The sequence below is a fragment of the Garra rufa genome, chromosome 4, assembly GCF_049309525.1.
Source record: "Garra rufa chromosome 4, GarRuf1.0, whole genome shotgun sequence".
Classification (NCBI taxonomy): Eukaryota; Metazoa; Chordata; class Actinopteri; order Cypriniformes; family Cyprinidae; genus Garra; species Garra rufa.
The window spans coordinates 13,770,261-13,788,372 of record NC_133364.1 but is presented as its reverse complement, the minus strand read 5'-3'; the positions used below and the strand labels follow the sequence as shown (position 1 = coordinate 13,788,372).

Below are 18,112 nucleotides of genomic sequence, written 5' to 3'. Positions count from 1 at the left end.
GCAAAATGTCAAACCAAGTGGTATCTGCAAAGATTATTATTTATCTTCATTTTTACACTAATGCACACACTAATAATGCTGGGTGAAATATGGGCAAGCCAGCAACTGGGTTGTTTTGACCCATTGGTTGAGTTAAATGTTTAAGCCAGACATTTTGGTAGTTTTATTAAACTAAACTATTGTTTATGACTATATGGCTGTCTTAAATCAATCTAAATTAGGTTGTGAATTGAAAATCAGACACGTAATTACTAGAGGCATCAGCAATAAACCAAAGGTAAACATTTATTAATAAGTAATTTAAAAAATATTTGTTGTTTAATTATTATTTATTCAACTTATTAATAAATGTTTGTTTATTGAACATGTTAATAAATGCTAATTTCCAAACTATTTTGGTACTTCTAAGTAAAGAAACATTTAACCCAACCGCTGTGTCAAATCCATTGTGTCCATGTTTCACCCGTGTGCATTAATGACTATAACTATTTCACGATTCATTATTTTTTTTAATAATTAATTGACATAATTATAGTTGACTAAAATAACAAAATTTTCACTTTTAATTAATTTTTTTTTATTGATTTATTGACTTTTTGACAAAAAGTTCACACTTTATTTTTATTTTACTTTTACTTTTTCATTTTTTTTACAGTATATCTGTTTTTGTTGTCGAGTTTGCCAGCTTCAAAATAATTTTTTAACCTTTTTTTTTTACATTTTTACACTTTATTAACAGATGATTGAGTGAAATAAAAAGTTTTTTTCCCAACACATTTGTTTATTAAACTATGATCATATGATTGACTATTACATAATTCCTCACATTTTTTAGTATAAGTTTAAGTGAATTTATTTTTATTAATTTAAACATGACACGATTTTGATTGACTAAAATGACATCCTTCACACCTTTTTTATACAGCTATTTTTATTAATTTTATTTATTTCTGATTTATTCACATGACTGTGATTTCCTGAGATAACTGAGACACTTTTTTTGCATTGTCTTAAATTTGTAACTCGATTGACAAAAACTATTTTTTATCACACTATTTTTGATTTATTGACATGGCTGATTTGTTAAAATAATATTTTTTTTCACTCTTCAGAACATAATGTAATTGATCATTTTTCTCACTTCATTTATTTCATATTAATTATTTACATTATTATGATTGACTAACAATTGTTACACTTTTTAACAGATTATTGACTAAAAAATAACTTTTTTTTACTAACATCAATACATTTTTATTTACATTTTCATTTTTTGGTGAACTATCCCTTTACGGTTTAAATGCGCACTATTTAGGCGGTAGATAAGGCATTTTTTAGAGTACGGCCCTATTGACATTTACATTTACATTATGACTCCATGTGAGCAAAATCTTTGATGACATAAAGAGTGATTAGATGAACCTGCATTAGATGATTTTGTACGATACATTCAGAATCCGTTTTTAAACGGTTACATCATGTTCCTTTTGTGCCTCTAATTTCAGTAAAATGGTCCTCGCAGACTGTGAGCTGACAAACTGAAGGCATTATGCTTCTGTGCCCCAATGCTTCCAGAACCGCAATAGTATTATTCAGAGACTGATGGGGCTGCATCGCTCTCAAGAGTCCTTTGCAAACTTGCTAATGAGCCTTAGCGACAGCAGCTTTTTTTTTTTTTTTTACATCCACAGTGTGAATATGACAAGTCCACATGGTGGAATGATGTATGGAAACCAGTGCCAAATGAGATTTCATAATCCTGGCGGTGGCAGTCCTATGAATATGAATTGACCTGAGTGATATTCATTTACATTTGCCAAGTATTTTCCAGCATAATGCTGAAAATTACCTGTCTGCCCCACTTAGCGTACAAACTCTTGAAGACTTGGGTAATTCGGGTTTCAGTCAGCTGGTAATGGACACCTTCTTGGCGATGAAAACGGATGGGGTGCACAAAAATGCTATCATCTCATGCAGGGGAGGGAATGAGGGAGCACAAGCCAAAGCGATTGAGGCGAAATGTCTAGAAACAGGTTTAACCGTATGCCTGTGTTCCCCCGTGACCCGATAGAAATGGCTGCGGATGGGATTGTTTGAGCCTCATCGGATCCTAAACTCATCAGGCCTCATTGATTACGCCCCATTTGCTGTATGCTGGGTCAATTACCCCCACTGTTAGCGTTCGGGTTTCCCTTCTAATGCAGAAACACTTTCCCTTCATTACTCCATGTGGATGTGCACAGGACAGCCTGCTAATTTACATTAGCTACTCAATCTGGCTACGGGTTGCTAGATGGTCTGACTGATAAATACTTTTTCCTGTAGCTTAACTGGTAAAACAAGCACTTGCAACATAAACATCATGGGTTTGACTCTCTGGATTCATATGCTAGTAAAGTGTGTACATTTTATGACCGTTTTGAGGTCAAACCATGACTGAAAAAAGATAAAGGACTTTTACATTTTTACTGATTTTGGTTGAGGGAATTGTAGTTTAAGGACCCAGTCACAGCAGATATCTGTCCCCTTATTAAAAGGAAAAAAAAGAAAGATAGAAAGAAAGAAATTTTATAAATGTTGTCTAAACCAATGTGTTATAAACCTGGCAAAAGGATGTAAAATACAGTATTAAAATAACATAAAATAAAAAAAAATACTGTAAATACCAAAATACAGTAACTGAGCATTTTTTCATATTTTTATTAGCTTATTGACATGGGACTGACAGAATAACTTAAAAATAACATAATAATAATAATAATAATAAATTCAAAACACATTTTACACTGATAATATGACACTATGATAATTTTTTGCACTTTGCATATTTTTTGCAATTTTAGTGATTTTATTTTTTATTAATTTCTGACACATAATTGGCTAAAATGATTATTCACACTTAGTTTTATTTATTTATTTATTGACAGGACTATGATTTGCTGAGATATAATTTTTTTAAATACTTTTTGACATTTTTACACTATAAACATTGATAAGTAACAGATTGTTTTCACGCCTGATTTATGTGTATTTTGTTTGATTTATTTTTGATTTATTAAAATACAGTAACAAAATTGTTTCACACTTTCAAAATGTATTCGATTATTTTTTTTGGTTTATTGACATCGGCATCATTGACAAAAATATTTTTTTTTTACGCTGTGATCATATGATTTATCATAAGTTTTCCTACTTCATGATTTTTTTTAAATGAATTTTTTTACATGATTTTGATTGACTAAAATAACATTTTCACACATTTAGCTACTTTTATTTATTTTATTTACTTTTGATTTATTAACATGACTATGGTTTAATTTTTTTTTTTTTTTTTTTACAAATTTCTCACTTTATTTTTTATATATTTTATTTACAGGAATATGATTAGCATTTTCACACTTTTTTTGCATTTTTACATTATAAACATGATTGACAAATAACATAATTTTTCACATTTAATTTGTGTATTTTTTATCTATTTATTTATTGACACTTTTTATACACTATAAAACTTGGCTGTATAAGTGATCCCACTTCATTTATTTATTTTTATTTATTGACATTTTCTAATTTTCCTCACACTTATTTTTTTTAATGTTTTAACATTCTTTTTCATATTTTTTTTTTTTTTACATTTTTACCCTATGATCATATGATTGACTATCACATAATTTTTCACACTTAATTAATTTATAGTGATTTTATTTTTTATTTATTTCTTGACATGATTTTGATTGACTAACAGATCTTATTTATTTATTTTTATTTTTATTATTTTTGATTTATTGACATGATTATGATTTGCTGAGATATAAATTTTTTGTATTTTACACTATAAACATGATTAACAAATAACTTTTTTTGCACTTGATTTAAGTATATTTTGTTTTATAATTTTTAGATTTATTGACATGGATGATTTCGCGCTTTTTTGTATAATCCACTAACTTGTTTCACTAATTCACTAATTTGTTTGCATGTAATTTTATTTATTTACTTTTTAAATTTATACACTTTATCAACAGATGATAAAAATTGAATACATTTTTTTTACTTTATTCATTTGACTTTTTAACATATGCTACTAGTTGTAAACATCAATGCATCTCTGCTGACCCTAAAAACACAGTAGCTGCATAAATTGCTTTGAATAAAAGCATCAACCGACTTAATTTAATACAAACTGTCTTAATGTTTTTAACAGGCAACTTTGAGCTGGTCAGCCTGCTTTTGGAAAGAGGAGCAGACCCTTTGATTGGCACCACTTACCGTAATGGCATTTCCTCTGGTCCTCTGGGTGAAATGAACTCATACAGCCTGGCAGCATCGCATGGACACAGGTAACGCACACCCAACGACTCGACAGCATATGAAGTATACAAATCGACAGCATGTTCACCACCAGCACAACAGGGAACCAAACTTTCATTAGCTCATTGACACATTTGTCACCACATATGATTATTTCTGTGTCCTTATACATCATTCTGACTGCGGAAACTCAATCTATCAGATCTGAACTCCTGATGTGTTATTATTGGCACGCATAAAAGCTGAGCTGGTGTATTTGGCCGCGAAATCGTGTGTAATTTACTAGCATAACTCCCGCCCCATCACTCTCCATCGCTGGTGAACGGTATGGATGACTGCACGCTCATTCATTCACTCTCACCTATGGCCAGCGCTGCATAATGGAAGCTCATTGAAATTCACACTGCATACGTCTGAATGAGAATCCAGTGTGTTCGACGGCCAACTCACCCACTTCTGCGGTATTAAGGCAATCCGTTATAAAGGGCGTCAGAATGGGACGCGTCGCGAGGTCTGAGCCAGAACTGCATGTCTTTGGCTTTCAAGTCCTGGAGATGTTTGCAGTGGTGCATGCCGCAGTGATTGGTTGTTTATGCATATTAGATCAGCTGCAGAGCGCTGCTACGTTTATGAAGGTATATGAGTTTACAAAGACATACAATCCTGAGAAAATGCGGCAAAGCGGAGAAGGAAAACGCGTTGGTATGCGTTGATAAATGGAAGTCATAAACAAAGAAGCGCTTAAGGTATTTCACAGATGTTTCGTTGAAGTCTTTGTTCTCATCAATCCGCTGATTATGAAAATGATGCAAGGAAATAATCCTCATGGCTAATGGCTTTGTCTGAAACACTCAGATTACAAAAAGTGTTTTTGTTTTTTAAAAACAACCTTTAGAGTAGAGTCAGACTCTTCTTAAAGAGGTCATTCACACTACATTTTTCTGAACTTATGCTAAGTTTGGGGTTGGTAAAAAAAAATGAGTGTCTTATGCTCACCAAGGCTGTATTTATTTGATCAAAAATACACTAATAACAGTAATATTGCAAGATAATATTGCAATTTAAAATAATTCTATTTTAATATGATTAAAAATGGGATTTATTCATGTGATGTAATTGATTCCAAAGCTGAATTTTTAATTTAAAGTAGCAAGTTCATTCAGAAATATTTTTAACATGCTAATAATTTGGTGCTCAATAAACATTTCTTATTATTTTTAGTACATAAAACAGTTTTAATGTTAAAAAAAAATGAATCTGCTTAATTTTTCTTTCACGAAAATTATTTTTGATTAATAGTGCTCAAATATAAATCTCTTGTAACATTTTTATTAGTTTATTGTCATGGTTATGATTGACTAAAATATTTTTTTCACAGCACTTTGTTTTGCATTTTTATACTGTGATCACATGACTAACTGTAACAGAATTTTTCACACTTCATTCCTTAATGTGTAATTTTATTTTTATTAATTTCTTGAAATAAATATGTACATTTTACAATACATGAATTACTAAAATAACATTTTTTCACATATTTATTTATGTAATTATTTATTTTTATTTTTTTGACAGGACTATGATTTGTTGACACTTGTTCCACACTTAATTTATTTTTATTATTTAATTTATATATTATATTTTTTTACATGACTATGGTTTTCTAAAACTGAATATTTTCACACTTTTTTAATTTTATTTATTTTTTACAATTTTTACTCCAATACACGAGTCACTAAAAATATCAGATGCTTTAACATTTATTTTAATGTAATTATTTATTTTTCTTTTTTTGACAGGACTATGATTTGTTGACACTTGTTCCACACTTAATTTATTTTTATTATTTAATTTATATATATATATATATATATATATATATATATATATATATATATATATATATTATTTTTTTTTACATGACTATGGTTTTCTAAAACTGAATATTTTCACACTTTTTTAATTTTATTTATTTTTTACAATTTTTACTCCAATACACGAGTCACTAAAAATATCAGATGCTTTAACATTTATTTTAATTTATTTAGATACTTTTTCGACAGGACTATGATTTGCTGAGATTTTCATCCTTTTTTTCAGAAGTTTTTTTTTTTTTTTTTTTTGAAGGTTTGCTTAAATAACACTATTGATTGATTGATTGGTTGATTTTTACTATTTTTACACCATTTAAACATAATTGACTATATAAGTGGTAATTCTTTCCCACTTCATTTAGTTATTTTATTCATTTACATGATTATGATCAGAATTTTTTCATACTTCTTTTTTTTTTAACCTTTATCAACAAAATTATCAACCAAGTTAATTTAATTTTGTTATTGTCTTTTTTAAATATAAATAATATATAAATCTTTCGTAAAGTAATAACGTAGCGTAAATGTAACGTAAATATCTTTACTCTCACCTTTGTCAATTGACTGCATTCTTGTTGAATAAAAGTATGATTTAAAAAATAAAATAAAAATGTTACAGGCCAGAAACTTTCAAAAGGCAGTGTATAAGCTGTTTTTGGCCATCTGTGGAACAAGAGAAAAAAAAAGTTTTAAAGTTTCTTTATGCAGCTCTTTCTAATATTTTATAGTGTAATATAATAGTATATTTTATAAAAAAAAGTTTCCAGTTCTGTGAAGCTCCAAAAAAAAAAAAAAAAAACGTTATATAATTTGTGATTTAACTGTTCCTTTAACCTTATTCCTTTTACCTGAGCAATGTGTTACCTGCACTTGCTCCTGCAGGAACGTGTTCCGGAAGCTTCTATCGCAGGTGGAAAAGGACAAAGGGGACGTGCTTTCTCTGGAGGAGATCCTAGCCGAGGGCTCGGAGACCGTAGAGAGGAGAGCGCCACAGAACGAAGGCACCCTCCGGACAGGCAAGGCCAAACTAAGGGCCCTCCGCGAGGCCATGTACCACAGTGCCGAGCACGGCCATGTGGACATTACCATAGACATCCGCAGCCTGGGTTAGTAAAAACACTGCACGATTACCACAGACATCAACCGCCTGGCTCACTTCTGTCTTGCAGCGATTAGTCTCAGCCTCAGACAGCATCTGATTCATATTGAACATAAAAATGACAAACTGTCGTTGAAATGTCCAATTTTACTGGCTTATACACAAAGCCCATTCCTTATTAGTCTAATGTGATTAACATATGACTCATTTTTGAGGCTGAACTAATCACTTGCTAAAGGTTACCAGGTTAGTGGCATCAAATCTTTGAGGCCCTCAGTAGCTAGTTAACAAGATACGAGTGTCTGTTGTTAGTTTTGCTCTGTTTTCTGTCAAGATCACAATCACTATTGCACCATATTTATCTACTAACACTATTTGCACTACCATTCAAAAGTTTGGGGTTAGTAAGATAGTAAAGACATTTATTATGTTAGAAATTATTTCTATTTAAAATGAATGCTGTTCTTTTGAACTTCTGAATTATCAAAGAATCCTAAGAAAAATAAAATGCATACTTTTTACCTTTTTTTAGAATAAACACAGGATTAACAAATAACAGTTACTTTACACTTACTTTATTTTATATGTTTTTTTTATTCATTGACAAAAACAGTTTTTTTTTTCAAAAAACATTTTTTTTATTATTGACAGGACTATGATTTGCTGAGATGTTTATACTTTAATTTTTTTGCTATAAAAACGGGATTGATAAAGAAATATATGTGCATTTTGACAAATATTTTGTGCTGTTTTTAACATTGATAGTCAACAGCAAATCAGCATATTAGAATCATTTCTGAAGCATCATGTGACACTGCAAACTAGAATAATGTCTGCTGAAAATGTATTTTTGTCATCAGAGAAATAAATTACATTTTTAAATAGAATATCACAATATTACTGTTACTGTACCGACCCCAGACTTTTAGTGTAGAGTGGTTGCAATACATAACACATTCATTCACCTTACAGAAGACTGACGGATTGATGGATGGGACAGGCTTATATTTTATGCAGGAAGATGGATAGATCGATTCTGAAGTGTCACATACATAACCTGATACATTGATTTCATATGCAGGTGTGCCTTGGACCCTGCACACGTGGCTGGAGTCTCTGCGGACATGCTTTGTGCAGCAGCGGCGGCCGCTGATCCAAGGCCTGCTGAAGGACTTTAGTTGTATTAAAGAAGACGAGTACACAGAGGAGCTCATCACGCATGGACTGCCACTCATGTTCCAGATCCTTCGAGCCAGCAAGGTCTATTCTCGTGGCTTTATTATAGTTCGAGCCAGTTTCAGTCTTTTATTTTGCTTCCTGATCATATCAGGAGACATTTATGGTGTAGAGACACCTGTGTAACTTCCTGATTGTTTCTTTTTGAGTGTGTAGCGTTTTAATTCAGAGCCATTTTGTTCCCCCTTTCTGACATTAGTTTTATTTAAGAATTATTTATGTACTGTTACAGTTTTATGTTTAATGTTTTGAATTAGCTTTTATTTTTATGTTTTCCATTTTCATTTTAATTATGTTCTTTTGGCATTTTTATTACTTTTTAAATGGTTCAATTTAGCTTCATTTTATTTCTGTTTTATTAATTTCATGTAGCTAACCCAACTTTATTATTTTATTTTATTTTATTTTATTTTATTCCATTAAATGAAAACAGTTTTTAATAGTTTTGTCTGCCATTGGTCGAAAAACAACAGAACAGGTAGTCTCACACAAACATGTTTGATAGTGCCACAATATTATTTTTTTTTTTTGTCAAAATCTATGTAGTAAATTAAATGTGTAATTCAAATAAAAAAAGGGGTTATTTTTTTATTTATTTTATTTTATTTTATTCCAATTAACGAAAACATAGTTTTGTCTGCCACTGGTCAAAAAAACAAACAGGTACAAAAACAGGTAGTCACACACAAACATGAATATTCATTTTTTGGCAAAATCTATGCCATAAATTTACATTTGTGTATAATTCACATTTTAAAAGATATATATATATATTTTTTCAGCTTTATTCCAATTAACAAAACCAGTTTTAGTATATTTTTCTGCCAGTTTTTTTTTGTTTGCAAAATCTATGTAATAAATTACATTTGTGAGGAATTTATATAATAAACAAAAAATTTAAATACCCTTGTCTAAAAAAAATATTTAGTCTCACTTCACTTTTAATATTTAAGTTTTTCATCTAATATTTGTATTTATTTTATTTTTATTTAATTTTAAATAATATTTTATAATTTTTATTCCGTTTAAGGAAAACAGTTTGTAATAGTTTTGTCTGCCATTGGTAAAAAACAAAACAAAACAACAGGTAGTATTACACAAACATGTTTGATAGTGCCTCAATATTATTTTATTGGCAAAATCTATGTAATAAATTACATTTGTGTATAATTCACTTTTTTTTTTAAATGTTGAAATACTTGCACCTAAAAAATATTTTTTTAATTTTGATTTTTATCTAATATTTAATTTATTTATATAATTATTTTATTTCAGCTTTATTCCAATTTATGAAAACATGTTTAATAGTCCCACATTACATTACATTTGTGTGTCATTTACATGTACAAAAAAAGTTAAAATACATCTAAAAGTTATTGAAAATTCTCATATTCTTTTTAGTTAGTTTTTTTAATCTAATAATTTATATCATTTTATTGTTTATATTTTATTGTATTATTTTATGCTTTATTTCAATTATCAGTTTTTCAGTTATCACTATTAATTTTTTTTATTGCTATTTAGTTTTGACTCTGGTTTAAAAAACACCAGACAAAAACCAGTTAAACTTGTTTAATAGTGCCCTAGCATTATTCTTTTGTTTGTTTTTTAATGTCTGTATTAAATTACATTTGTGCATAATTTCATGTCAAAATACATTCTTCTACCCCAGCTAATATTTTCAAATATTATTAAAATATTAACCAGTATAAACAAAAGTATTTAACTTAATTTTTTATGTAAATTATACACAAATGTGATTTAAAACATTACATTTTTCCCTTATTTACTGATTTACTGACAGGAGCTTTTGGCTTAGCGTTGCGTTTTAGTCGCTCAGATATTTCAGCATAGTTTCGTTGTCATATTACCGTTTAAATTATTTCGCAACACTTCAAAATGTAATATCCCTCGTAAGTCTCCGCGTTATTGCTATCGCTGCGTGTCAGTCCCTGACTCGGAGCGAACAGGCAATCAACGTCAGCCATAGCAGTTCCAGCTTTCTCAGTAATTAACATGATAAATCCTCTAATTACAGAGCTCATCGTAAGTGCCGTGTTAGTATTACCCTAGGCCTGGATGCGTTTTACTTTTAGAAAACAGAATTCAAGGTCTAAAAACAGCGTGTGTGTGTTTGTGTGCTCTACAGAATGAAGTGATCAGCCAGCAGCTGTCAGTCATCTTTACCCAATGCTATGGGCCTTTCCCAATCCCCAAACTCACCGAGATCAAAAGGAAGCAAACGTCTCGTTTGGGTGAGTATGTCAGTTGCAGTCCCTTGTTAAGTTCGTCTTCAAAAGCGACTCCAGCTCTACTAACAATATCAATAATTGAATAATATCAAACACGCAGGAGTGCTTTTCCTGTGCCGCAATTCAGTATATCAGCAAAACTGCTTAAACAAGAAGTGAAATGTTACTTTTCAAAAGAATGTAGTCTTTTTATGGCACCTCTAATGAAAAATGGAGTCCACTAGAGCTCTTCAATTCAGTTCAACCTAAAAGGCCAAATCAACTTGTGCTCCACAAGGATTCACATTTATCCGAATTAATTGGTGAAGCGTGCTTATTAAATCCATGCAAACTAGTTTTAGAGCACACAAGGACACTTTTCAGACTCTCAGGAGACGGTTAGTGAATATTCAGTTTTGTTTAAATTTAATTTGACTCTCTAAGTTTTGAAGGAACCCTAGTGCCATCTAGGTTTTAGTTAAGTTATTGCATTCTATAAAGCAGACATATTTCATGCTGTTTCTTGTAATGTGTTGATGACAGCCTGTCAAACACAAGACATGGCAGTACTGAATAATGAAGGAGCTTGTGTAATCACTGTTGTGTAATGTTGCGTCTCCGTCGTGGGGACTTGATCATTTGATTTGTTGCTTCCTACAGATCCACACTTTCTCAATAATAAAGAGATGTCTGACGTGACGTTTCTGGTGGAAGGAAAGCCCTTTTATGCCCATAAAGTGCTGCTCTTCACTGCCTCTCAAAGGTGTGCCTTCATATTGTGGATTTTATTGCACAGCAGGGGCGCCAGATCTTGGGAGTTTGGTTCTTGGTTCACATTCTATCTATTCTATTCATTCACATCTATCTATCTATCTATCTATCTATCTATCTATCTATCTATCTATCTATCTATCTATCTATCTATCTATCTATCTATCTATCTATCTATCTATCTATCTATCTATCTATCTATCTATCTATCTATCTATCTATCTATCATTCTTTCATTCATCTATCATCTATCTATCTATCTATCTATCTATCTATCTATCTATCTATCTATCTATCTATCTATCGTTCATCTATCATCTATCTATCTATCTATCTATCTATCTAGCTAGCTAGCTAGCTAGCTAGCTAGCTAGCTATCTATCTATCTACATTAAAAACGCTTTTTCATCTGTTTGTCTGTTTATCTGTTCTATCTATCTATCTATCTATCTATCTATCTATCTATCTATCTATCTATCTATCTATCTATCTATCTATCTATCTATCTATCTATCTATCTATCTATCTATCATCTATCTATCTATCTATCTATCTATCTATCATTCTATCTATCTATCTATCTATCTATCATTCTTTCGTTCATCTATCATCTATCTATCTATCTATCTATCTATCTATCTATCATTCTTTCGTTCTATCTATCTATCTATCTATCTACATTAAAAACACTTTTCTGTCTATCTATCTATCTATCTATCTATCTATCTATCTATCTATCTATCATCTATCTGTCATCTATCTATCTATCTATCTATCTATCTATCTATCTATCTATCTATCTATCTATCTATCTATCTATCTATCTATCTATCTATCTATCTATCTATCATTCTATCTATCTATCTATGTATCTATCTATCTATCGTTATATCATCTCTCTATCAATCTGTCTGTCATCTGTCTATCTGTCTATCTGTCTATCTATCTATCTATCTATCTATCTATCTATCTATCTATCTATCTATCATCTGTCATCTATATATCAAATATCTATCTATCTATCTATCTGTCGTTATATCATCTCTCTATCAGTCATCTGTCTGTCTATCTATCTATCTATCTATCTGTCTGTCTGTCTGTCTGTCTGTCTGTCTGTCTATCTATCTGTTGTTCAATCTGTTGTTTTATCTTTCTATCATTCTATTTTTCCATTTATCTAGATATCTGTTAAATTGCTGACCTTACAAATCTTGTAAATAGGCTCTACTCCATCTCAAGATTTTAATAATAAAAATGAATGTAGAAATATCTGAGCAGACGTAAGACCTTTTTAAATCTGCAGAGTCTACAGGAATATTAATTTGTGCAAAGTGACTGGAGGGTAATGTCAGAATGAGCTCATTCATATTCATGAGCTCATTATCATGCAGTGACATCACAGCCTGCTCATCCACCACACAGCCGTCTCACTCTAGAACTCGGAATAACTGCATATCTTATATCTTTACCGAGCTCTCTATGAATACTTGATTTAGTAATAATACAGCTTTTAAAGGACGCTCATGTTTCTCTCTATGTCTTTCTGACCTTCAGGTTTAAGTCTCTGCTGTCTAACAGACCAGCGGCTGAGAACACGTGCATCGAGATCAGTCATGTCAAGTACAACATTTTTCAGGTTGGAATCTACTGACTCATAAATCGCACTCAGACTCATGTCGGTATTACAGTCAAACTATGCTAGCCTAATTCCTACCTCTGTCAGCACAGTTCAGCTTAATGACAAAGTGACTAGCGCTAAGCTTGTCTGTCTTAAAATGTTTCTCAGAAGTTTGAGAAGATTTTGTTGTGTTTCAGCTGGTAATGCAGTACCTCTACTGTGGCGGCACTGAGTCACTGCACATCAGGAACACTGAAGTTATGGAGGTATCAAAGATTCCCCTCTTTTTCCTCCTTATGATCATAATTCCTCTTACCCTAAACCATTTTCTCTCCCACACACTAATGATGACTTGAGAGGATGTTGAATGTGATGAATGAATGAGTTATGATCTGATGACATGAGGAAGATTTCTCATTCTGTACTCACCAGAAAACACTTTGAGAAAAAATATACCCATATATCATCTCTCATTTATCTTCATCTTTGCCAGATGGAGGCTCTCTTGCATGTAGAGCTGCAGCAGAAATTGTGATGAATGCTTATGTGTTTTAAATGTAATTAAGTGATTGCTCTTGATTGTTATTAACCTGAAAGCTTGATGAGTTTGGCTCATTGTCGGTCCCTCTGCTTCAAAGCTCCTGTCTGCAGCCAAGTTCTTCCAACTTGAAGCTCTCCAAAGACACTGTGAAATAATCTGCTCCAAGAACATCACCACTGACACCTGCGTGGATATATACAAACATGCCAAGGTACTCTGAACTATTCATTAATGACATTCTATTACAGTTCTCACACTTACAAGTTATTACTAAATTGTATGAAAAAGAAATTTCCACATTTAATCATTTATTTATTTTGTGCAGTATTTATTTTGTGCACTTTCTTTGTTTAAATAAAATTTACAATTGTAATTGTATTAAATAACAATAATAATAATAACAATTATTATTATTATTGAATTATTATTATAAGTAGTAATAGTAATACTATGCATTTACATTTTTTAAATCAAAGCAATAAAACCTTGTATTTAATAATGATAATTTACAATAATAATAATACAATAAAATAATGTGTTTATTTTGTGCAGTATCGATTTATGTATTCTTGTTATAAATAATATTATATAATTAGAATTTTGTTAATAATGTACATATTTATTTATTAATTTAATGTTTTTTATAAAATCAATAAAACCTAGTATTTAACCTATTATTATTATTATTGTTGTTATTTACTTATTAATTTTGTGCAGTCTATTTATTTATTCATTCTTTTTTATTTAATAAAAACAATAATAATAATATTAAATAATATAATTTGAATTGTAATAAAAAAAAATAATAAATATTATATGTATATTATTACAATATGCAAAAATATTAGAACAGACCAAATTGGAAAAAAATAAATATAATTTATCATTTTAATTGCATTTAGTATTAATAATAACAATAATATAACAATAATGTTAAATTGTTATTGTTATTATTAAATTATTACTGTTACTGTTGTTTTTTTTGTTATTAGTGTTGTTATATCTGTATTTATTTATCTGTTAGCTTATAATAAAATCAATAAAACCTTGTATTTAACACCAATTATACAATAATACAGTAATAATAATCATTTAATTTTTTTGTGCAGTATACATTTATGTATTTTTAATATTATATAATTAGAATTGTATTAATAATATACATATATTTATCTTTAAATGTATTGTTTTTAATAAAAGCAATACAATTATATTTAATTAATTATTATTATTATTGTTATTGTTTTGTGCAGTATACATTTATTCATTCTTTCTTTCTATTAATAATAATAATAATGCATATAATAATAACAAAATTAAATAATATAATTAGAATTATAATTTGCAATACAAATATATATGTATAATATATAATAATTATCATTATTGCAACATGCAGAAATATTACCACAGACCGAATAGAGAAAATGACTTGTGTGAATTGTGTATTTATTCATTCATGAATTATTCTTGCAGTGTAGCCAATTGCCAAACATAATCCTAGGTTATCTTACTCCATGTTTCGCACTGTTTATACATCCCCCCAGATTAGTTATTTTATCTGTGTAGTCAGGTCTGGACATTGCACACTGTATATTTGTAAAACCCTGGATTAATGTTCCTATTTGCATATTCATGAGGTTAATAACATTAATTAAACAAATACAGCATGCCAACGAGAATGCAACCTGCTTTAATAATTACTCGCCCGTCTGTGTAAATGTCACCAGCTGAATTTGCTAATACAAATTAAGACAAAAAAGGGAAATGCACAAGTGTGTTTGCCAACATTATTATCAAGACGCAAACGTTTTTGTATGATTCTGTATGAGGTAAATTTTGTTATAGTAAATGTCTATTAGATATGTTACATTAAATCTTACATAATGTCTCACACATCCTCAGTTCCTGGGGGCTCTGGAGTTGGCAGCCTTCATCGAGGGCTACTTCCTGAAGAACATGGTGCTCCTGATCGAGCTGGAGAACTTTAAGCAGCTACTGTACGAGGTTCCCGCAGAGAGCCCCGGTCCAGTCCCGTCCTACGACCTACTCCACGACCTCGAGAGAACCCTGGCCCTGCGGATCCGCTCCATCCATCTCTCCACATCCAAGGGCTCCATCGTCTGACGCTTTCACCAAACTCACGCCAACCATGCAGCGCTTTCACCGAGAGCTCCATCATTGTGTGCCAACCTGTTGGAGACATTTCAAACATCATAACCAGCACCTGCCAGACGGGACGTACCAAGAGATTGCGTTTCAACATCTCCACAACTCGCAGAAACGTCAGCCTGCTGAACTCATACCATTCCAAGGGCTACGTTTACGTTGTGGAAACATCACAGCAACATAATGACGCCCAACCAATGTTAGTGCCCAGGGAAACCATGGCTCCTGATGTCATTACTGCTTCGGCAATGCATTTAGGTGTGACTGGATTGGGGAACGAAGTTCATGCTACATGCCGAGGACAGTTTTAGTATATTACTCTCCGATTGACGTAATATTGTTAGCCTGAACCTTAAATTGGTGTAACATTCCCTCCAAATGACACAAAACGCTAAGCAAACGATGCATGTTCAGTTAGGTGATGCTGCCATCAAGTTTCCCAAGCCATTTGTGTTCAAGTTGGACAATAACATCCACTAGGTGTAGAGTTTTACAAAGGAGGTGTTTTGTATACTTAATACTCACATCCAACCACAACTTTTGGTATTTGTGTCACTGAACAATAATACGCCAGCTGTTTAACTTGTGTTCAACGCTTTGCGGTTTTAAGGAATAGGGATTTGCTACCTTCAGACTGATCCAACACAAATCACCCAACTAATGGTAGACTAAACTTGTTGCTTTTAGTTCATACGTCTCACCGAAAGTAACTGTCCACCAGTTGTGTGTTTCAACCTACACGTTTCAATCTACCACTGTGCTTAGTACACTTAAAACTGAGCAGTTCGTCCTTGCCTTGGGGTCGAACAATGTCGAATAATCTGCATGGATCCTTGAACTTCTGATTTTTCCTTTTCGTGGATGCAGATTTACTAACACCATTTGTGCAGGACTCTGTCCTTTGAGGTCTTTGTTGCTTGCGAGTCTGTCGAAATCAGATGCCATTGCACTGGTCGCCACCTTCGTGACCCGATGTACATATTTCCGGTCCTCATCTGCTGCACTGCTTTTGTTCAATGTGAAAAATGTGAAGCCAGCTCAAAACAAGCTGTTCTTACCTGTGCATGTTACGGTTTTTCCTGTGTTCGTCTGTAACCTTTCAGGATGTTGGTAAGTTCGAAACTGCACTGGACGTACCGGCAGAAGATTTTGTTGGCCAGGCTGAACCCAAAGTCACAGATCTAGACGTATACGAAGCATTTCATCCAAAGATTACACAGAAATGACATTTCAGGAGATATGAATATTGGATAAGTAAGGGATAATATACATTATCGTGAAATAAAGCCTGGCAGACTCATCAGCTGTTGTATCCAGCTTATTTTTCATTTTCTGTGAATGTGCGAGGCTTCCGGTTCATAGCCACTGTAGGGAAATAGCGAGACGAATAACAAAGTGCAGTAAATGGTAAAACTGTTTGCACAAACCACTGTGTTCATAATTAAGCTATATATATATATATATATATATATATATCTTAAAATAATATTGTAAGACACATTAATTTGCAATATCAAGCAGCAAATCAAGCTGTTTTGTACATCTAAAAAATAGCTGGATGCGGATGAGACCGGAAGCCTCGCACATTATATTTACAACCCTGCTGAAAAAAACAGCTAATACCAGCCTAGGCTGGTTGGCTGGTTTTAGCTGGTCAACCATCCTGGTTTTAGCTGGTCATAGCTGGAAGGCAGGCTGGTTTTAGAGGGGTTTTGGCCACTTTTCCAGCCTGACCAGGCTGGTCAGGCTGGTCTTAGCTGGTCAGGATGGGAAACCACCAGCTAAAACCAGCCTGGCCAGGCTGGGAGACCAGCTTAAACCAGCTACTTCCAGCTACTTCCAGCTTAAACCAGCTACGACCAGCCAACCAGCCTAGGCTGGTATTAGCTGGTTTTTTCAGCAAATAGTCCACTCTTACTGGAAAAATAAGGTGGATAAAAGACTAAAGGGCTTTATTTTGCAATAAAAACTGGCTGGATGTACATTATACCCTGCTTATTACACGGCTACTTGCGATTAAACTAAATAATAAGACACCAAATAGTGATTTGAATTTAAATATTTAAAACATAAAGCTTATGTTAAGAAAAAAGTTGCTAGCAAGTGTCAAGTTCAAACTAGATTTCACCACGTGAGTAATTATAGAGATAAAAGACATTGATTTCAGTCAATGTCTTCTTTTAGTTTTACATTTGAACATTCTTACAGATTTACTGTACAACCAAAATTCCTTTACCGGTTTATCTTACAATCTATTACAAA

General features: G+C 31.8%; 1 protein-coding gene across 2 annotated transcripts in view; it reads left to right on the top strand.

The window, feature by feature from the left end:
* The window catches only part of LOC141333624 (ankyrin repeat and BTB/POZ domain-containing protein 3-A), a 198,704-nt gene extending 181,192 nt beyond the window's left edge, over positions 1-17,512 (top strand). For both annotated transcript variants that reach the window (XM_073838679.1, XM_073838678.1), the window contains 9 exons: positions 4,205-4,340; positions 7,068-7,291; positions 8,366-8,544; positions 10,670-10,775; positions 11,412-11,514; positions 13,077-13,158; positions 13,338-13,406; positions 13,779-13,892; positions 15,587-17,512. In XM_073838679.1, coding sequence (XP_073694780.1) covers positions 4,205-4,340; positions 7,068-7,291; positions 8,366-8,544; positions 10,670-10,775; positions 11,412-11,514; positions 13,077-13,158; positions 13,338-13,406; positions 13,779-13,892; positions 15,587-15,808 — 1,235 coding nt within the window. In that variant the 3' untranslated portion in view covers positions 15,809-17,512. The remainder of the gene's footprint in view (positions 1-4,204; positions 4,341-7,067; positions 7,292-8,365; positions 8,545-10,669; positions 10,776-11,411; positions 11,515-13,076; positions 13,159-13,337; positions 13,407-13,778; positions 13,893-15,586) is intronic.
* Positions 17,513-18,112: the final 600 nt, after the last annotated feature.